We start from the raw sequence: 19710 nt of genomic DNA, 5'->3' as shown, positions 1-19710 counted from the left end.
TGTTTTATTCTTTACTTTTGTCATTATACAATACTTATACAATTTTGGATTAATACATATTACAATGTTTAGGTTTGTCTCTTAAATCCTTTTGATCCACTCAAAGTATTTCGATCATCTATGTAAAGATGTACGTAAAATTTCTTATATAAATTTAAACCGAACAATTTCTAATTTTACTCTTTTTTTTTTTTTAAATTCTCAAAACTCTTTGTAAAGATTTCTCAACCCTTCATCTTCTAAGTGCCCACCGATGTTTCTTATATCAGGTGTTAGACAAATATGTTTTATTGCAGATGTTCGCTTTGTGTTTTAACGCCGACATCTGACACATGGCTCTCTGAACAGCTACTTGTTTTTTGATTTTTTTAAACGTGTAGTTTTTTTCCTAACATGCTTATATCGAGGAAGTTATATGATTTCTTTCGTTTCCCTTACTTTCAAGAAATAGTGTTTGATATCCAAACCCACACCTTAAATCAACATTTTTGTTGTATGAAACTAATTTGAATTCTTAGTTATAAGCATAAATCTATAATACCCACCGAAACTAAATTTCCAAAGTTTCACAGTTTTGACGTCATTCTTATTTATTATTGGTTATAAAAATAAAATTACAATAGATTCGAAGCACTGAATGGAATTTTAATAGTATAGGGATTACGCAGCGAGTATTTATATTGCGGGATTAAAAGTATATCTACTAGAAAAGAAAAAAAAAAAAAAAAAGAAACAGCATAGTCACATAATAGGAGCTAATGCATTTGATATATTACGTTTATGCTTTCGAAAATTAATATCATGATAGTCAATTGGTTCATTTCTCTTTGACATTGAAGATTGCAACTTGCTTTTGTCCTCTTTCAGAAAATGTCAAATTGTTCACTAGAAAGACAAGACGCCGTTGAAGTAAATGATGAACAATCGTATGAAAATTATAAAGAGTTATTAGACAGCCTTCGTTTAGAAGCTGTGATGAATTTGGATATTCAAAGGCAATTCATTTTAAGGTAATGTTTCAACTCCATGTTAAATTAATGAAATGAGTGCAACTTAGAATTTAGTACATGAACGATAGTAATTCTTTCAAAAAGTTAAATACAAATATACGCACATAAACGCGCAGATGCGCGCTCGGATTTAATTGCGCTGATGTTTCTACTGATGCGTCTGTATTAAAAAAATTCTTCAACTAAACCTGCTCAATAAAGGAAAAAGAAATTTAAGTTGTTGGTAATGTTTTCATCCGACATTTTATCGTCTCAATTGCCCCAACCCAATTAAAAGAATATTTTGTTCACGCTGATCTTCAAGTTCAATTAGACTTAATTCAAGTATTTTTTGAAAAATTTGAAAGTCAGAAAGTTTAAAAATCTCTTTGAGACTCTTTGCAGTAATGGCAGATGTTTTAAAAACTTTTTGTTCCAAAACTTATTGAAACCAGTCAAAAATTTTAAAAATATAACTGCTTTAAAAAATAGTTCGGTTACTCTTCAGGGCGTATGCAACTGCTACTTCGTAGTTACTTAAAGATTAAGGAGAACAAATCAGCCAAGAAAAGATGAACTTAAACAAACTGAATATTGAATTTATGTGGATTTTGATTTAAATTTTCCGAAAAATGAAAGGCTAAGTTTGATGAAAGAATTTAACCATTTCATTTTCAGAATGTTATGTTGGGTACACCAATAGAACACCTTAGAGCTTAGGAGATGGTTAGCAATAGGCTGACTGAGCCAGCAGCCAACTAGTCTGAATAGTAATACAGTTATGTATTTAAAACAGCTACATGAAGTTAAAGTGAATCGAGGACGTAATAAATTGGCTAATTAAGTTTATTGAGTAATAGAATTGCAGAACCTGAGAAAGTGGTTTTTTAAAAATTTCAGCAGAAGTAATTGAGATTTGTGGTTTCTAACTTCTCAAACACGATAGTTTTTAAAGCACATCAAAATAACGTTTTAAAATGCATCCTTTGTTTTAATATTATTATAAGAGGTGATAGTTTAAGAGAGGCGACTTTTTTTTAATGAGAGTGCTACTAAGTAGATTTGCCAAAATGCACCCAAAAGAGTTTAAAACAGCAGTTATGAGAATACCTGACCCGATAAAGGAGTTAGCAGTTCTAACTGGAAGTGGAATAAAGCGTCTTCTTGTAACTAACAATTGAGTTGGGTATGGTTTGACGGCTGGAGTTCTTACAGCAGGAGTAGGAAAAGAGAGTCAGGATATCATACTTATATTTCCTATGACCTTTTATTCTTAGTAGAATCACTGAAGTCACCAAATCTTTTCAGGAAGTTAGCAAGATGGCTATGCAAAATATGCGACGTGATGCTGCAACATAGAATCTTTACGCATTGTGATTGTGGAAGAACGCACATTGTAAGCTCCCTAATAGCCATAAAATAGCAGTCGCTATTCACTTGAGTTGTAAATGCGAATTCCCTATTTCTCCATCAAACCCTTTATGTTATAGCTAAGGTTCGGCACTCAATGATCAATTTAGTTATTTAGAGCGATTAAATTCTTAACGAATCGGGGATTTGAAGTTCGAAGGTTTCTTTGCCGGATATCATCAAAATTGTTACATTCAAATGACATTTTATGGTTGAAATAGTACAGTTTACACTACATTTGGTTTTCAAATCAGCATTTAGAGAGGCAGCATTCAATCTTGGATCAACTTTTGATAAAGGAACGTGCAACTTGTCTTCCCTTTTTTTTTTTTTTTTGTTTTTTGTCGGCCAGACTTCTTTGTTCTGCTTCAGAACCCTTGAATGTAAAATACGCATCAAGAATTATGTTAAAATCTAATTATGTTAAAACAAAAAACAGCAATCCTAAATAATTTGGAACAGGCACGTAAATTAGCAATAAATAAATGCTATCTCTTCTGACTGGAGGGTTTAAGTGACAAAAAATACAACCCCCAAATGAATGCTTGGATTTTAGTAAATATGATTACATGGTTCGACAAATTATCTATGAGCTATTTGCATATTAATTTTTCTATGAGCTATTTGCATATTAACATTTTTTGTTGTGCAAGTCCAAGTCTTTCTTTCCATTTGTCAGTAACTTCAGGGGGATACTTTCTGTAGTTTAGAAAATAATTTATTGGTAACTCCTAAAAGTAATTGCAGTTCAGATTAAAGGAAACAGGTTCTTTTTAATAGGCTATTGTAGTAGCTTATTATTATATTTTATTGCAGTTAATTATTGTACTTAAGTTGTAAGTTATTGTACTTATATCATAACAACTGTTAAGATATTACGGCCTAGAGAATTCTATTAATTAAATATATAAATATATAACCATAAAAGAAAATATAGTCGTCTTGATTACATAGACTTCAAGCTTGCTTTATTAAATGTGTCAGCATACTTCTTCATAGAACCAATTGTCTGCAAAAAAAAGAGTTTCCTTTTTGTGGATCATGGAAATCAGCTTTGGGATATTCACACCAAATGCTCACAAAGGTACAGCCATGTACCTATCTATGTATTTGGTGTGAATGTCCCAAAGACCATTTCCATGATTCTGCTCATTTGGTGTGAATGTCCCAAATACCATTTCCATGATCCATAAAATGAAAAATCATTTTATGCTTAACAAATCCTTACAAACTGAGTTATCTTCACTATGAAAAACTACATTAATCCCAATTCTCAAGAAAGAGTAGTTGATCAGGTAATTGGAATAATAACATTTACTTATGTTCATGTATATGCATTTAAATTAACTTAGGAAATTTAATGGATTTTTTTCTTTTTTTTAAAAAAAAAGCTACTTGGTAAGCAAAAAAGTTTTGGATTATGAAGACTGTGAACAGATTACAAATAGTGGTGCTACAAGACAGCAAAAGGCTTCTTACTTTCTTGATGTAATTCGGCGAAAGGGCTCAAGTGGAATCAAACACTTCATTGATGCCCTAGAGTTTGATAATCCAGCACTTTACAAAAAATTTACTGGGAAAACTGCAACAGCATGTTAGTTCCTTTTTAGTGGCAATAGTTGTTTTACTTTCTTCTTTTATCTACTCTCTTTTTTTTTTTCCACTTTTTTTTTTAAATGTTTTATTTACATAAGAATATTTGCATGTTGTATGTATGAGAACTACCTAAAGTTTATTTTTATTTAGTTATGGCTCCTCTTATTCCATCAGGACGAGCCTGGGATTGTATTTCAGGTTTATATATATTTTTATAAGTTGCATATATTTAATATCCATATCCACTTTAACATTATATGTAGTAAAATATGGAAGGAGACAAAGCTTGACAAAAATGATTTTTTTCTTTGTATTTTTGAAATTTATGGTTAGAGACTAATTAGTTTTTTATGGTAAAGAGTATAACTACCTATCATAAAAATAGTTGTCAATCAAATGGATCCTTTGCAAGGTAACAGATCCATTACATTGGCAACCCCAAAATACACCCTAAAATCTGTGCAAAGATTATTCAAATGAAACGATATTTACGTCTTGGGGTAGCCATCACAAACTATAGATCTTAATCCAATCCAACGCATTTGAGACTATTTAGAACATTAGCTTAAAGGAAAAAAAACCATCAAACAAAAAACCTGGAACGAACTACCCATCAGCATCCTGATTAAATCTATGGATTCCATGTTAAGATTTTATCAGGCTATTCTTAATAGAAAATGCTTCTCAACTAGATTTTGATGTAATTTAATTGATTGTTTGGCAAATTAAAAGAATACTTTTTTCTTTGATGTATTACATAAATCAAAATGATGGTAACATTATGAGTTGCATATTTTCTGTTAAATGTTTTTTACAGTTGTTAAAATGAAGTTGTGAAAAAAAAAACAATTAAAAGAAAGAAACCAAAAAAAATCAGCAAGTAGTGCTAACAACTGGCTAACTTAAAACCTCAATCAATTTCTAACAGTATACTTCAAAGTTAACAGTATACTTCAAAGTTAAAAAGAAATTAAATAAAAGAAGCTTTCTCATTACAACAATCCCAACTAAATAAATATGAGATTGCAATTTGCCAATTCGATGCAAGTGTCCTGCCAACTGAGACTGTTTGCAGTCATTGTGGTAGTGCAGTAGTTGTGGTCATTGTGAGTTGACAGACTGATATTCTCAATCTGGATATTATTCTATGCTATTTGAATGATAGTCAAGTAGCTATTATTTTGTCTCAAATATTTCCAAATGATTCCAAAAACATTCAAATGGATTAAGATCTGGAGATTAAGCCAGCAATTCAAGAACTTCTTTGATGTTTTCTGAAAACCATTGGTTAATACTTTTTGCAGTGTACTTAAGGTTATTGTTATGCTGAAAAATAAAATTGGACTCAATGTTCATTTGTTGAGCACTTGAGAGTAGATTTTGTTTTAAGATGCTTTGTAAAAGCATCTCAAAACAAAATCTACTCTCAAGTGCTCTTCTGAGAAAATTTTAGTAGTTTGTATTAACTTTTATTATCTTGATGCATTTTTATGATGCTTTCTTCCTCAAAAGTGGTTCCTTTCATTTGTTTTTTTTTTTTTTTTTAAATTATACAAATTATATATCACAATGTTTGTAGTGAGTCACAACTACAATTTATCTTTCATCAATATGTTTTCAAATTGGTATAAAACCGCTAGCAGGACTTCATAATTGTTGGTATACTTTTTTGTACCAACTTTTATGCTGTTTGGGTATACTGTAAGGAGGGATGTCAGCGATGAAAACAGTAATTATTGACTATATTTGCTAATAATTATATTTTAATGAAAATATTCAGAGTTTAACATTTAAACCAAAAAAAGAAAAAAAAAAAATTTTAGTGGCTTTTTATTAAAAAAATAAGAAGAATAAGAATAAATAAGAATATTTTAATTCAGGTTCAAATATGCTTTTAAAAATTATAAAAACACAAAAATTTCACTGGAGTAAATGAGAGAATTGACCCGAAATGCACTTCTATCAAATTAGATGTCCTTTTAATAAATCTCTAAATTTGAACTTTGGTTTGTTCATTTATACAGAATAAAGTTTCATGACTATTTCTTATGCATTAGCAAGCTTAGATTTGATGGTATATATGTTATTAATAATAATAGATGTACTTTTAAATAAGATTTTCATATATCATTATTAGTAATAGATATATTTTTTGAATAAGATTTTCATGTTAAAATTAATAAGGTCTTCCTGCAAAGGAATATATTGATTCTGACAGAGCGATGTTATCAAATCAGCTTGAGCAAAGAACTAAGGATTATCACTACATGGTTATGCAACTAAATAGATCACAAGAAGAAAAAAATATAGTGGAAAAAAAACTTTTGGAAGCTCAGCTAAAAATTGATCAGCTTCAGCAGTGCATTGAACAATTTAAGGTATAAGTATCATCATAGAAGTTGTAAATTTTTAAGTCTTTTTGGAAATATGTTTTAATCACTCCTAGCAACAAGAATTTGAGAATTTTAACTAATTTAATGTTTAATGGCTTTTTATTGCTGCATTTTATTGTTATATCTACATAGTAATTTTCTGTTTTGTTTTAAACATGGTGCCTTTTTTGGTACTAGTTTTGTCATTTGAGTTTTTTTAACAGTTAGAAAGTTAACTTTTAGCAGATTCCTTATGAATCATTGAAGACATTTTAAAGGAATAAAAAGGATTCAGTAATTTTTTTTTAAATCAAAGTAGTATGCATATTAAATAATTTCGTAAATAAAAACATGTTTTCTATTTCTGTATCTCTTTAAAATTTAATTGATATTGCATAAATATTATAAAATTATGAAAAAAAATTTGTTTCCAGGAGTTTCTACTGAAGAGTCCGTACAATGACGAGGACAAAATTTCTTTTCTTGTGAAGTTGCAAGAAAAAGAACTTCAGTTTTACCATCGAATTTGCGAGTGCAATGACATGATAATGGCGTTGCAATCAAAGCTCCTTGCACAAACAGAAGAAATAGATGAAAAAAATCAACAGTGTCACCTTTTGAAGGAGGAGAATAAGTCAATGAAAAAATCGGTAAAATCCAAATTATAAGTTAAAAATTTAAGAAATTTACTTTTTTAGATTTAAGGAATTACTTATGCTGTTGTTACACATCATGCCATTTCTTGTATACAAACTGCAGTTTTGTTTGTATACATATCTTTTTGATTCAAAGATATATTAAGTTTATTGTCTAGTTTTTTACTCTTTGTAAGAAGAAGTATGATTTAAAAATATGATATATAACCTAAAGTACATATTACTAATTTTCCTGATATCCTGTCAAGTTGTTTTTATCAGGACTAGTCACATAATTTAACTTTAAAAAAAAAAAAAAAATTACTCTAAATTATGCTGGTTTTTAGATTTTTTAGTACAGACAATTTTTGTATGAGTATTTATTTTTTCTAGTTTGTTTTATATTCATACTCTTTGTTTCTTTTAAATGAAAGTAATTAATTGAGCACTAATTTTAGTGGGTTAATCTTTAAGGCTGATGATCTAAAGCTGAAGTTCAATTTGCATCGAAAACTTACAAGAAAGTTCAGTGAACAAAGCTTCAATATAACTTCATCCTCATCAGAGGAGCTTAAAGAGATGCAAATCCAGTTGCAGAGAAGTGCAGAAGAATGTGGAGTATTAAAGGAAGAAAATCAAGAGTTTTTAAAATTTAGTGACTTGTTGAACACAAAATACAAAATGCTCATGAAAGAAAATTCAGAGTTAAAAGCTTATAACAAACAGATTAGTTGTGCCTTTGAAAATATGAATGTAAATTATGAGGAATCCAAATCTCAGTGCAAAGGTTTGTTGAAACATTTGTAGGTATTACATAAATGACATCCTAATAGAGAGTAGTTTTGAGGGTTAGTCAAATACAAATTTAAAAACTAACAAATCTGTTACTTAGTTCAAGCACCCAGAGTTAGGTTTAATTAAAACATTTGATATGTTGTCCTTGTTTTTCAAAATTTGATGCCAAAATTGATGCTGCCAAAATTTGATCCAGCATTAAAAAAATGCATTTCAGTTTAAATGAATTCTATGCTCATTTTAGAATATTCCTTAGTTTTCATTGGATGCATTAATTCTAAGTATAGGTATTTCTAAAACTTTTGATGAAGCTGTATAAGGCAAGAGAAGCTAGGTGCTCAAGAACCATCAATGTCAACTAACTGCAAACAATGGGAAAAAGGAAAACTTAGACAGATGCAGCCATTAGCTGCTTTTGTAATAGCTGCTTTTACCATTTGCACATAACTGCTTTTATGATACAAGAAAAAAGATTTTTTGGTGTGTTTGGTGAGCCAGATTAGGAGTGATTCCTTTGTGTTTTTGGTGAGCCAGATGAGATGATGAGAAATAGGCAAATAATTACTCTGCTGGCTTCCTGTGCTCAGCTTCAATGTCCCATAAATCACTGCTAAAATATGGGACAAAGTCACTTAATTGATAGGAAGTCTTTCTGTTTTAAAAGCACCAGACTACATGTGGCAAAGAGAAAACAGAAGGTGCTGGAATTGGAAATTTTGCCTCACCCTCACCCTTAACACAAAAAGTTTTTTTACCTTACTTAGAATCCAGGAGTTAGGGGGGAGTGTTTCTTAAATAATTCAAAGTTTATTTGGTGAAGTCATTTATGTATGGCCAATTGTTTATGCTATAAATTTATTTTTATTTGAATCAGTATAAATTCAAGTTCTTAGGTATATTTTCATTGAAAATAAAAAATACTATTTATCTTAGAACTGGAGTGGAAACAAAAATGTTTAGAAGAAGTGAAAGCTAGATTAGAAAAGGATATCAAGTTGTATCAAGACATTCAAGTTGCACAAAAGATTGATAGCGATAGATTGTTGGAGGAAAAAACTAAGTTATATAATGCCATGGTAGAATCTAAACAAAAAGTTGAGGAAGGACTTCAGAAGCAAGTTAATATAAATAATTCTCTGGAGGAACAATACAGGTTGGTGGCACCTGCCTTTAACTATTTAATTTCCTAATCCCAAATTTATCTTTTTTATTTATAATATTTTTTTAACTATTTATAATGTTTATTATATACTCACACATCTATTGTTTACATTTTGATAAGTACAGTGTATTTATAAGTTGGTTTATATTTTATTTACTATTTCTAATATTGTCAGCAAGTCACTAAACTATTAATGTTTTATGCAAACTTTATATCTTTTTTTTATGACAAAAAGTTTTTATGTTAAAAATTAACATTTCTTTTAAACTAGTTTTAAAATTCTGCAACAAAAAGTAGAGTAGTTTTAATACAAAGATTTCAAGTTCATCTAAAATCTTTTGTTCAGTTCTTCATTCGAAATTTTTAACTATGCTGTTCTTGCAGTTATGTGAAAAGAAATGCTTTAGCAATTCACAGATCCAAATTTTCTCCTTTTGTTGCTTTTGTGTACTATTTTTAGAATTTACTTTAATTGTTAATGGTTTTTCGTTTGCGTAAAGTTAAATGAAGTACTTAAATTTATTTAAGGTTTTATACAAGCTTTATTTCGCTTTCTCTAATATGTAGACAAGTTACAAACGAGCTAAATGAAGTTAGAAATACACTGGAACAAACAGTCAAAGAACTCAATGAAACTAAAAAGTCTCTAAGCTTAGAGTCTGAAAACCTAAAATGTTTTATGTCTAAAAGCTGTGATTCTAAAAATCCCTTTGAGGTTAGTGTAACAACTCTGCTTTCAAATATGTATGTGTGGGTGGTTTTTATTATCTTTTTAACATTTTTTTGTTTCATATTAGTAAGTCTTTAGTTTATTTTAAGATAATCTGTTGTATTTGTAGATTATCAATTACAAATAATTCAGGCCTATTTCTTAATATATTTATGTTTCTTTGCTATTTCATTCTGTATTGTGCTCATTCTATTTAAGTGAAAAAAAGTTGTTTTAATAACTCAGTTCTATAATAAGGAATTTATGAGTTTTGTTATGTTTAATAAACTTCTTTAGGTTATCAAGGAACAGTCAGAACCAATAGGAATTATTTCAAACACTTTTGAAATGGAAGAAAACATGGTATTTTTATATGTTAATACTTTGAAAGAATAAATAAGAAATTCTAACAAACGAAATACTTTTAATTTGGAGATCATTTTGCCATTTTGACTAAAGAAACAACTCCTTATTTGTAAGGGAGTGTGAGTTTGGTGTTATGTGATATGTACTTTTATAAATCTTCAAAGCCTGTTTATTTAAAAAAATTGTCAAAAGGTTTACTATGACCGGTATATCGAAGATTATTTCAATTGGGTTATTTAGACTTAATGAAAAGGTACAACTTATCTAAATTTATCCTAAAAGTTACAACTTATCCAAATATTCAAGTAAGGCTGGTTGGAATCAAAAGAATTGAATTATAGGTTTTTGATAATGTAATAAAAGTTTAAGAATAATTTATAGCTGATGATAGGGATTTTAGTGCCAACTCATAAACCGTTACTTCTAAACCATTACATGATAATAATGGTTGGATGAACTAAAAATGTTGCAAAAGTGATGTTTTACCAAATGGCTGGCTGAGGACAACTTTTTTTTGTGTAGTAATTCATTTTGATCAAGCTTTTATCTAAGCAGGCTTTTGTAATGATTAGAGTAGACGGGTATTAAAGAGAAAAGGCGAAAGATTTGTGCTACTGCATAATTAAATGGGTTAGAAAAAAAATTGCAATATTTACAGTAGTTTCTTTTTTTTAGAATGATGTATTAAACGTGAAGAACAGCATAGCACGTAAACGCTCTTCTAAAGATCTCCTTGACAGCATGCGTAGAAAGTTTAAGTCTAGTTTTTACAAAAAAACTCAGAGGCCAAACACTCCAACGGTAAACAGTTTAATGTCTTTTCAGCAGATACAGCTGTTATTTCCCACCTTTTTGAAGTCAAGTACTTCGGACTTCATTCAAAATTATGTATCTGACTGCCCATCTCTGTCTAACGCAAACTGTTATGATGAAATTCAGCCCAATCATGTACAAATACAGAATCTTTATTTTCAAAACGCAGAAGATATGTCTTTGATAAAAGCTGAGAGCATTTGCCAAGAAAAAATGGAATCAATATCGAACAAGAAGTATGACAGTGAAAGTGACTCTGATTGCATATTGTTAACGTCAACTGAGGATGTTGATAACAGTTCAAGTCCAGTTGTATTTCGGCGTCGTGCGCTATTATTGGGTGAGAAAGAACATTCGTGGCGTGCAAGAAGAGTTGCACAATTTATTGTTTCCTATTAGTGAAATTATGGAATCTTTTAATTTGATTTCCAATTACTTTGACGTTTCGCTGGTACGAAATATGTCATTATTTTTTTAATCTTTTATATATATATATATATATATATATATATATATATATATATATATATATATATATATATATATATATATAAGTTTGTAACATAAAAATGTAACATTATTTTTTTTTTAGAATAAACGACAGGCATCATTAATAATTCCTTTTTTATAAATATTCACAAAAATCTAAATTTTTTAACTGCGGCTTAAAATTAAATTTCTTGAGTTTAATTGACCTATGTTGTGGATATTGAATAGTGCGAACGTATAAACATGGACCTATAAAGCTTGGTTTCCAATAGTTGTAGGAATGTCGTACAAAAGTTGCACAACAACTTTGTTTTATAATGGAAACATTTTCTAGTGTAAGTTGCACAACTTAACGTCGGTTGTACAACAAATTTTATGTTGTACAACTGCAGTTGTGAGTTTTGAAAAAAATCTATTTCTGCCACAGTATTTTGTTTTTTGTGCAAAACGCGCAGCTTATTTTTTTAATGGAAACCACACAATAACTGTCGTACAACAATAAAGTTTACAAAATATCGCCATTGTGAGGAATTATTTTAACCTCCCTTGAGACACTAACGAGTCATTACTTTCTTTATGAACTTGACAATATTTTTCCCATCTGACTGCGAATCATACAATTTACAAACTCCACTCCCCTTTTACACAGTAGTACAACCGCCTTATTTTAACACATTGAACACATTAAGACCATACATACATTAACAACTACATACATTAATACCTACACACATTAGCACCAACATACATTAACACCTACACACACGCAAATTGAATCTTGAAGACGTTATTCACAACACCATGATTTATAAAGCATGGCGACGGCTCCATCTTGTGTGTTAGAAAAAATCTTTAATGCAGATTTTATAAACGAAGTTCAAAAGTTTCCAGTTTTGTATGACAAGTTTGATAAGGAATTTAAAGACAATTGGAAAAAGAAAAATGCATGGGAAGAAATTGATTGTCTGTCAAACTTCTCTGCTAATCAAGCGGAAGAAAAGTATAAAAGCATTCGAAGTAGTTATGAAAGGTGGCTGAAATCAAAATGAAATATCCCATCAGGTTCTGGAAGAAATTCAGTTCCACCTCAGTTTCTTCAACTCGATTGGCTAAATACTTTTATAGATCGTCGTAAAACAACATCAAATATTTGTTCACCTTATGATTCTAGATTAGAAACAACGAATTTGGAGGAAAACGTTGAGGTGGTTTGTGAGCAAGTTGAAAATATTCATCATTCATTGAACAAGGAGCTAAATAATCATTTATTTGAAGATGTGACTGAAAAAAACGATTATGTTAATTCTTGTGTGCAAGTAGAGTCAAGTGAATTGACAATTCATACTAATAACATAACTAAAAGAAATAGAAAAATATTAGATTCTGATGATTTACTTGACAAAACTTTAGTGAAAGCATTAGAAATGATTTACTCCAATATTGAAAATCTGACTGAAGAAGAGCAGTATGAAGATTATTTATGAAACCATTAATTCCACAGCTAAAGCTATTAAAACACTTTTCCAAAGCCTCGGCTAAAGTTCAAATACAAGCACTTCTTATCAAATTAGAGTTTTCAGATAAAGATGATACAATCAAGCCTCTCTGTTTAACCTATTAATGTGAATGAAAAATGTAAATATTACATTCTAGCTTATTATTTTGTTAAACCAACTTATGTGAAAAACTACACATTCTGTAAAATCCTTTGTAGTTGTAAAAAGAAGAACCTGATTTTGCAGGAGCCTCAATGCGTACATGTTTTCCATCAATAGCTCTTATGTATTGTGGAAAGTTCTAAATCTGATTAAACTCTTTAATGATGTTTTGCCATTCTTTTATGTCATTTGGGGCTCTTAGAAATATTTTTTTGAGAACTTCCCGTATAGCACAACAAGTTTCTTCGATTATATTACAAACTGTAGCTCTCCCAATTTGAAAATAAAAGGACTGAGTTTGTTGTAATTCTACTGTAGCCAGGTATCGAATTGTAATAATTAATCTTTGCGATGGATATAGAGACTCTCCACTGGGACAATATTTTTTCAATTAACGAAGAAGTATTGTCCCAGTGATCGCAAGATCCGATTAATGAGAAAAGGTGTTCAAGTCTGTCAGGAGACATTCTTAAGTATCGATAAAAACGTTCCCTATCAAATAGCATCATTTCTTGCACCAAATAACATAACGCACCTTGCTTAACGCGAATTTTAGATAGTTCTCTGACCCAAAACATATGCTTTCTTTTCTTTACGCTTTTTCGGAGTCTTAAAATTAAAAGTTTAAGAAAAAGTCGATAATTTAGAGTGAGATTTTTTTTTATAACGGCCATTTTTTGTTTGCTTACACTGTTTTTTTTTTTAAAGATTTTTGCGCTAATTCAATCTGATGGAAACATTACGTTGTACAACAATTTACCGCACAACAAATCAAACGAACGTTGCACGATTTTTGTACGACATTTCTACAACTATTGGAAACCAAGCTTAATATGTCTATGGTTCAGGTAATAGGGTGACATAAAACGCACGCTGTTGACCAGTATACGGTTTCATACTACTAAATTTCCACGAACCGAGCTACTTAGCACGCCCCCCATCTCTCTACCCACGCGTCTCAGTAATTTCAAAAAGAAAGTTACTATACCTTCTGGACATCATGTTTAAAATGAATCTCTACTATAACACGTCAGTTGCCTTAAACTTTAAAGTTAAAATTAGCTTACAGTAATAAAAAAAACAACTTGTAGAGTTGAAGTTCTCTAACTACGGTATATAAGTGCACACTTGAATAATGTTTGTTTAAAAATAAAATTATAAAATTAAATGTTTAGATTTAAATATTCTGTATGCTGTTGATTTTTTTTTAAAAATTTATGTTTAGATATTACATCCTTAAAGCATAGTAACTCAGGGTCTTTTTTTCTGCTAAAAATGAGATATGCACAGTTAGTAATGGGGCCAGCTGGCTCAGGGAAGTCAACTTATTGTAAATATATACATGAACATTGTGAGACATTAAAGCGTGAGGTAAATGTTATCAATTTGGACCCTGCAGCCGAAAACTTTTCATATCCTGTGTATGCCGATATAAGAGAATTAGTAGATGTAAATGATGTCATGGAAGCAGAAGATTTAAGATTGGGACCAAATGGTGGATTGGTTTTTTGTATGGAGTATTTGATGCAAAATTTAGATTGGCTAAATGAACAGCTAGGTATACACATCACATGTACAATATTTACAAAACAATTATATATTTTCAAAAGTCTCAAATTTTGGTTCAGTTCTAAAATATGAAATTTTAATTTTGCTCGAATCAACTTTTTGTAACAAAAGTCTGCCATTTTTTATGTAAATTTTTTGTCTCTGGTTGCTGTTCAGTGTGCAAAAGATGGTTGAGAATTATTAGTTTTGTAGATTTTGGGACAAGTAATTAAATGAAACTACTTATATTTCCATATAAAAAGAAACCTTTTACAAAAATTCACTGACCAAAACAGAAAATGCCAATATAGCTAATTTTTTTTTTTTGGAAATTTTCCTTAATAGTTTAGATAGAAAGAAAAAAAAAAAAAAAAAAGAAAAAAAAGGATGGAGAATGGTCTTTATCAAAAATGAAATAAACCATGTCAAAAGTAACCTAATTTATCACAAATAAAATATATTTCACACTTATCAATTCATTATAGGTACAAACTAAACAAAGAGCCATTATTAATTTCAACATATTGCCTAAAACTTCAAAGATTAAAATTTATTAATTATTGCGTTAAAATAATCAATTTTAATTTCATTAAATTCACGTGCACATAAAGTCTTGCTCACTTGTTTGTTTGGAACATATTTCAATAGTTTAAATAGGTTTATAAAAGTGGTAACTTGTTGAATGATTCAACTTTAAATATTTCTATCATTAAAAGTGTAAATCTGTAAAGATGTTTACTTTTATCAGTTGAAATCATAGTATGTTGGTTTGGTTTTCACAAGCAGTTGTTGTTTTCACAACTATGTGTATAGTTTCTGCAACTTCTTGCAAATGCTTTTTACATGAAAGCAGGATTTCACATGTTTGGTTACTTTTGCAAACTTAAATTTCTTGTTATGTACATAAGTAATAATAATAATATTTTAATACAAAGAAATATAAAGTAAGCAAAATTTGAGACTTTGAATGCTTTCACATGGAAATACCCAACAAATAAATTATACATTGAACACTAGATTTAAAAGTTTTGCTACAGATAATGCTGTAACGAAGCCTCATCTTATTTGATGTTTTTTATTTTATTTATTTATTTTTTTAAATCTTTGTGTTTAGAGCCAATGGTTTTATGTTATTGTTTTACATTCAGATAATAAAAGATTTTATAGATTTAGCTTTAATTGTACTTTTGTTTTCTAAGTGTCAACTTTATTCTTTCAGGTGAAGGGGAAGATGATTACTTTATCTTTGACTGCCCTGGTCAAATTGAACTCTATACTCATATACCCATTATGAGACAGCTTGTCTTATCCTTGCAACAGCATGACTTCCGTGTATGCGGTGTATTTATTGTTGATGCTCAGTTTCTTGTTGATGCTTCAAAGTTCTTTTCTGGTGTTATGGCAGCATTAAGTGCAATGATTCAATTAGAAATACCTCATGTTAACATAATGTCAAAAATGGACCTTCTTGACAAAGAAAGTCAGTCTATTGTTGAAAATTATTTGAACCCTGATGCTGGCTTACTTCTTCATGATTTAAATTCTAAATTACCAAAAAAGTTCAAAAAGTTAAATAAAGCGATTGCTTCCCTAATAGATGACTATAGCTTAGTGAGTTTTGTTCCAATGAACATTAAAGAAGAGGACTCTGTAAATGATATATTAGTTTATATTGACAATGCAATTCAATATGGAGAAGATTTAGAGCCTAGGATGCCTCAAGATGAAGAAGATGGTGATTCTGGCTTCGGAGCTTAGTACTGTGCATATAATATATAAACTGTATTTTTTGTTTAAGAGTTTTCTTTGTCCAACTGATCTGTTGATTTCATACATCAGCTGTAAATTATACACTTAAATTATTTTTAGTTATATTTGTCACTCAAGATTGTAATTGTGTTACCTGTCTTCACTTGCATAAGACTTTATATCCAGTTAAAATTAAATTATATTTACATATTTATTATATTTGTTATATTATATTTATCAATATCATTTCCTATATTACATTTATTTTATTTATCATATATTTCTTATATTATATTTATTATATCATATTTATCATATTATATTTATTTTGTAAATTTTTATTATATTTATTATGTTATATTATATTTATTATATTTACTGATAGTTTGTTGAATTTATTTTCAGTATAATATGATTAACGAGTTCAAGAAAACATACAATATTGATCTCTACCCAGATTATTTTATTCAAGCTGGTTTGTCCACCAATGTCATTAACACTCAATATTTGCGTGAGAAATGTATCAAGGGTGAGTTCGACTGTGCATTACTAAGCACTTCTCTTATACCAGATATATTCCCTGTTTTGCTTTCTTGCAATAAATCAGTTCACTGTTACCTAAAATCTTCTATGAAAACACGAAATATTCACACAGAAATAATGCTGAACTTATCACCTTCAAATAGTATCAAAGATTCTTTTAAATATTTTGGAGCAAGTGATCAAGACAACACACTTCTTTTTGTGAGAATAAGTAAAAGAGAGGAGCAAGAAAAATTCAATGAAATTTTAAATGAAGTTAAAGGAAATTTTATTCCTATCTCAGATTTACCAAATTTGTGTAATTTTGAAAGTATAAAGAAACATTACAAGATATCTGAAGAAGAGCTATTAGCTAGTAATTTTGTAAATGCTATTGTTATGCGAATTGCCTCAAAAGATGTCTAGACATGACAATTTTTTAGAATTTATGACAGGATTAAAACTTAATGATTCCCAGAGTTTTTAGGGATATCATCATTAAACTTTTTTTGAGTTTTTTTGTTAACAAGGTTCAACTAAATGACAATACAAATCATAGAAATTTTTTTAGTTTTTTTGCTAACAAGGTTTAGCTAAACGACAATACAAATCATAGAACTTTGATGTCAAACTTCATTTAAAGAATTAATAAAACAAACCTTTTAAAACTTCCTGTTTTTCCAAAAAAATAAAAATCTTGCAAGCAATTGTTTTAGCATGCAGTTATTAATTTATCATTTCTTAAAATTTTTTTTTAAACTTGACATCCTTGTTGTACAAGTTGTTTCCAAATTAAGGAAAACGTGGCCTGCGATATTAAATAAAACGGAATTTTTTTTTTTTTTTTTTTTCAAATAAATTATACCCTTGAGTTAAATACAAAGCGAATAAAAGACTAGGGTGGATTGTTCGTAATTAGTTTTTTAGAATAAATTCTAATAAAGAAAAAATATCCAGTATAATCTCCGAGTTGTAAAAGAATAATATAGAAAAATGTTAGTTTTGAAGTCCCTTATCAATATTCAAAAAGATCTAAAAAATCGCTAAATTTGGTTAAAATAAAGGTCATGTAAATGGTTTTTATCTATTACAAAGATATAAAAAAATGTAACATTATTGTGGACGATAATTAGCTTTTCTATTGAAGTTTGCTGGTCTAACGCGAATTAATTAGCTTTTCTATTGAAGGGATGCTGGTCTAACGCAAATTAACCCATCTCTCGATTTTGCACTAAAAATTGCAGCCGTTGTATTTGTGACTAACGACGCATTGTTTAACAGACCGAGCGTAACAAGGATATTTAGGAAAATAGACGCCTGGACGTCACCATTAGCAATTAACGTTTCCAGATCAGTGACTTCAGTTTTAGTGAGAAGTTGTGGTTTTGAACCGATATTTGTATTGGAAGAATACTCTAATCACTACTGGTGTATTCTTCTAATCAATCAAATCAATATTATTTCAGGTGAAAAGTTTTTTAAGAGTTTAAAATTTTCTATCCCTTTCTGATCTGGCACTTAAAGTGTGACAAATGACTCTTGCATTTATTTAACGGTCAACTTTAAAATAAATAGTTGAAATGTTGATAAATCCAGCCTTTACTTTGGCCTATGATTAAAAGATCAAAAACTGAATTTTAATTGTTTTACATAAACATGTAATTAAATTAAGGACGCTTACACATAACGAAAAAAGAGAAGAACAGTAAAAAATCAAAATTTTCACAATAGCGTGATTTAGATCATTTCGGTATTACTACGCCCAAGTAATCCTCTCGGTCATTTCATCAGAAGTAGAGCAGTTAAACTCGTTTATGTTTGAAAGAAAACGGTTTTACTTTGTGATTAAATTTGTTTTGAGTGTTGTCTGTTGAATTCTTCCGAATATTAGAATTAGAGTGTTACTATGATTATGATGCTTGTGAAGAAGATTAAAATATCAACCAGAGATTTTACGCTGTAAATATTTTTTTGAATTTGATTGGACTGATTTTCAAACGTTGATCTTGCAGAATTGATTTTTATTGCGAATATGTCATAGCGAATAAATTTTAAAGTAAATAAATTCTACTAAGAAGTTGTTGTATTTTTTTTAAAAAAAAGGTATTTATTACGTTAAAATATATGGATGTAAGTATATCGTTAATCTTCCTCATCATATATAAACCATATCAATCTTCTTCAATGGGACTTGATGAAAAGCAGTGAAAATTAATCATGCTTAACAAATCCATTAAATTACTAAAAATCTACTGGAACAAATATTAAGAATTTTAAGCTTGAAACTAATCGGTTAATTTAATTCAAAACTGGGATCAAGAAGCATTTCACCACTTCTTAATCCCAGTTTTTACTTAGAGTTACTGCGCGCATTTTCAAAAATAGCGTTAAAAAAAAGACTCAGTGCTTTTATTGATGTTAAAAATTATTTATGAATAGGAATTGAAAAATGTAATTGAAAACAATTGGTAGACTATAATAAGATATCTTTTCTAATACGATATCTAAAATTACAAGTTTTATTATAATAATTTTAACTGAATAATACAAAAATAAGCCTTTTTTCTTATCTTTTCTTTAAAACCAAATGGTGGTCCTAGTTTATAACTAATAGAAATTTTGGAAAAGTTTGGTACTAAAATAAACGCTTGTATTAGAAAAAAAAAAAAAAAAAAAAAAATTAAAAAAACACGTTTTTTGCTAATGAAAATAATTAAAGGTTGATGAAAATGATTAAATGAAAAGATATTTTGAAATCAAGAATTATATTTAGAGCCTTATAATTTCAACTGTAAAAGGTGGCTAGTTATATAATGTATATGTAATATAGGTTTACTCGTACACTAAATTTATTTAAGTAATTTATGTATTATTTTTTAAATGTGTATTTATGACAT

At 29.0% G+C, this 19710-nt stretch overlaps 3 protein-coding genes across 9 annotated transcripts; all 3 read left to right on the top strand.

Moving 5' to 3' along the window:
- The first annotated feature begins 702 nt into the window (after positions 1 to 702).
- On the top strand, positions 703 to 11461 carry LOC145184821 (uncharacterized). 6 transcript variants are annotated; one of them, XR_016454153.1, is made up of 11 exons: positions 703 to 1010; positions 3791 to 3993; positions 4146 to 4193; positions 6180 to 6373; positions 6802 to 7017; positions 7477 to 7789; positions 8731 to 8950; positions 9527 to 9674; positions 9966 to 10031; positions 10710 to 11298; positions 11440 to 11454. XR_016454153.1 is itself a non-coding variant. In XM_090093185.1 (11 exons), exons 1-11 carry the CDS (start codon positions 871 to 873, stop codon positions 11442 to 11444), a joined length of 2031 nt encoding a protein of 676 aa, XP_089949311.1. In that variant the 5' UTR covers positions 703 to 870; the 3' UTR covers positions 11445 to 11461. The 6 variants fall into 6 exon arrangements, 4 of the variants coding, with proteins under 4 accessions (XP_089949311.1, XP_089949310.1, XP_089949312.1 ...); XM_090093185.1 differs by having other exon boundaries at positions 10710 to 11187; positions 11440 to 11461; XR_016454154.1 differs by lacking the exon at positions 703 to 1010 and adding an exon at positions 1484 to 3694 and having other exon boundaries at positions 11440 to 11456.
- A 2334-nt stretch (positions 11462 to 13795) lies between these two features.
- LOC145184633 (GPN-loop GTPase 3-like) lies at positions 13796 to 16428 on the top strand. 2 transcript variants are annotated; one of them, XM_090094468.1, is made up of 3 exons: positions 13796 to 14023; positions 14220 to 14552; positions 15762 to 16428. In XM_090094468.1, the coding sequence occupies exons 2-3, from the start codon at positions 14270 to 14272 to the stop codon at positions 16298 to 16300; spliced, it is 822 nt and encodes a 273-aa protein (XP_089950594.1). In that variant the 5' UTR covers positions 13796 to 14023; positions 14220 to 14269; the 3' UTR covers positions 16301 to 16428. The 2 variants fall into 2 exon arrangements, with proteins under 2 accessions (XP_089950594.1, XP_089950593.1); XM_090094467.1 differs by having other exon boundaries at positions 13797 to 14106.
- Positions 16429 to 16659: 231 nt separating this feature from the next.
- On the top strand, positions 16660 to 17255 carry LOC145184273 (EKC/KEOPS complex subunit TPRKB-like). Its single transcript, XM_080059900.2, has one exon. The coding sequence runs from the start codon at positions 16703 to 16705 to the stop codon at positions 17237 to 17239; it is 537 nt and encodes a 178-aa protein (XP_079916026.2). The 5' UTR covers positions 16660 to 16702; the 3' UTR covers positions 17240 to 17255.
- Positions 17256 to 19710: the final 2455 nt, after the last annotated feature.

This window comes from Hydra viridissima, unplaced genomic scaffold, assembly GCF_058129835.1.
Source record: "Hydra viridissima isolate aposymbiotic clone 2 unplaced genomic scaffold, HvirCarnegie_v1 scaffold_7, whole genome shotgun sequence".
NCBI lineage: Eukaryota > Metazoa > Cnidaria > Hydrozoa > Anthoathecata > Hydridae > Hydra > Hydra viridissima.
This window is presented reverse-complemented; position numbering and strand designations above follow the sequence as displayed.

What these genes read in the sequence shown, in the direction of transcription:
- LOC145184821 (XM_090093184.1), top strand. Translation starts at nt 871, where the DNA reads ATGTCAAATTGTTCACTAGAAAGACAAGACGCCGTTGAAGTAAATGAT. An exon ending in TGGGAAAACTGCAACAGCAT is followed by an intron (nt 3,994 to 4,145) that starts GTTAGTTCCTTT and finishes ATTTTTATTTAG; the next exon opens with TTATGGCTCCTCTTATTCCA. An exon ending in ATAAGTCAATGAAAAAATCG is followed by an intron (nt 7,018 to 7,476) that starts GTAAAATCCAAA and finishes TTAATCTTTAAG; the next exon opens with GCTGATGATCTAAAGCTGAA.
- LOC145184633 (XM_090094468.1), top strand. Translation starts at nt 14,270, where the DNA reads ATGAGATATGCACAGTTAGTAATGGGGCCAGCTGGCTCAGGGAAGTCA. An exon ending in TTGGCTAAATGAACAGCTAG is followed by an intron (nt 14,553 to 15,761) that starts GTATACACATCA and finishes TTATTCTTTCAG; the next exon opens with GTGAAGGGGAAGATGATTAC.
- LOC145184273 (XM_080059900.2), top strand. Translation starts at nt 16,703, where the DNA reads ATGATTAACGAGTTCAAGAAAACATACAATATTGATCTCTACCCAGAT.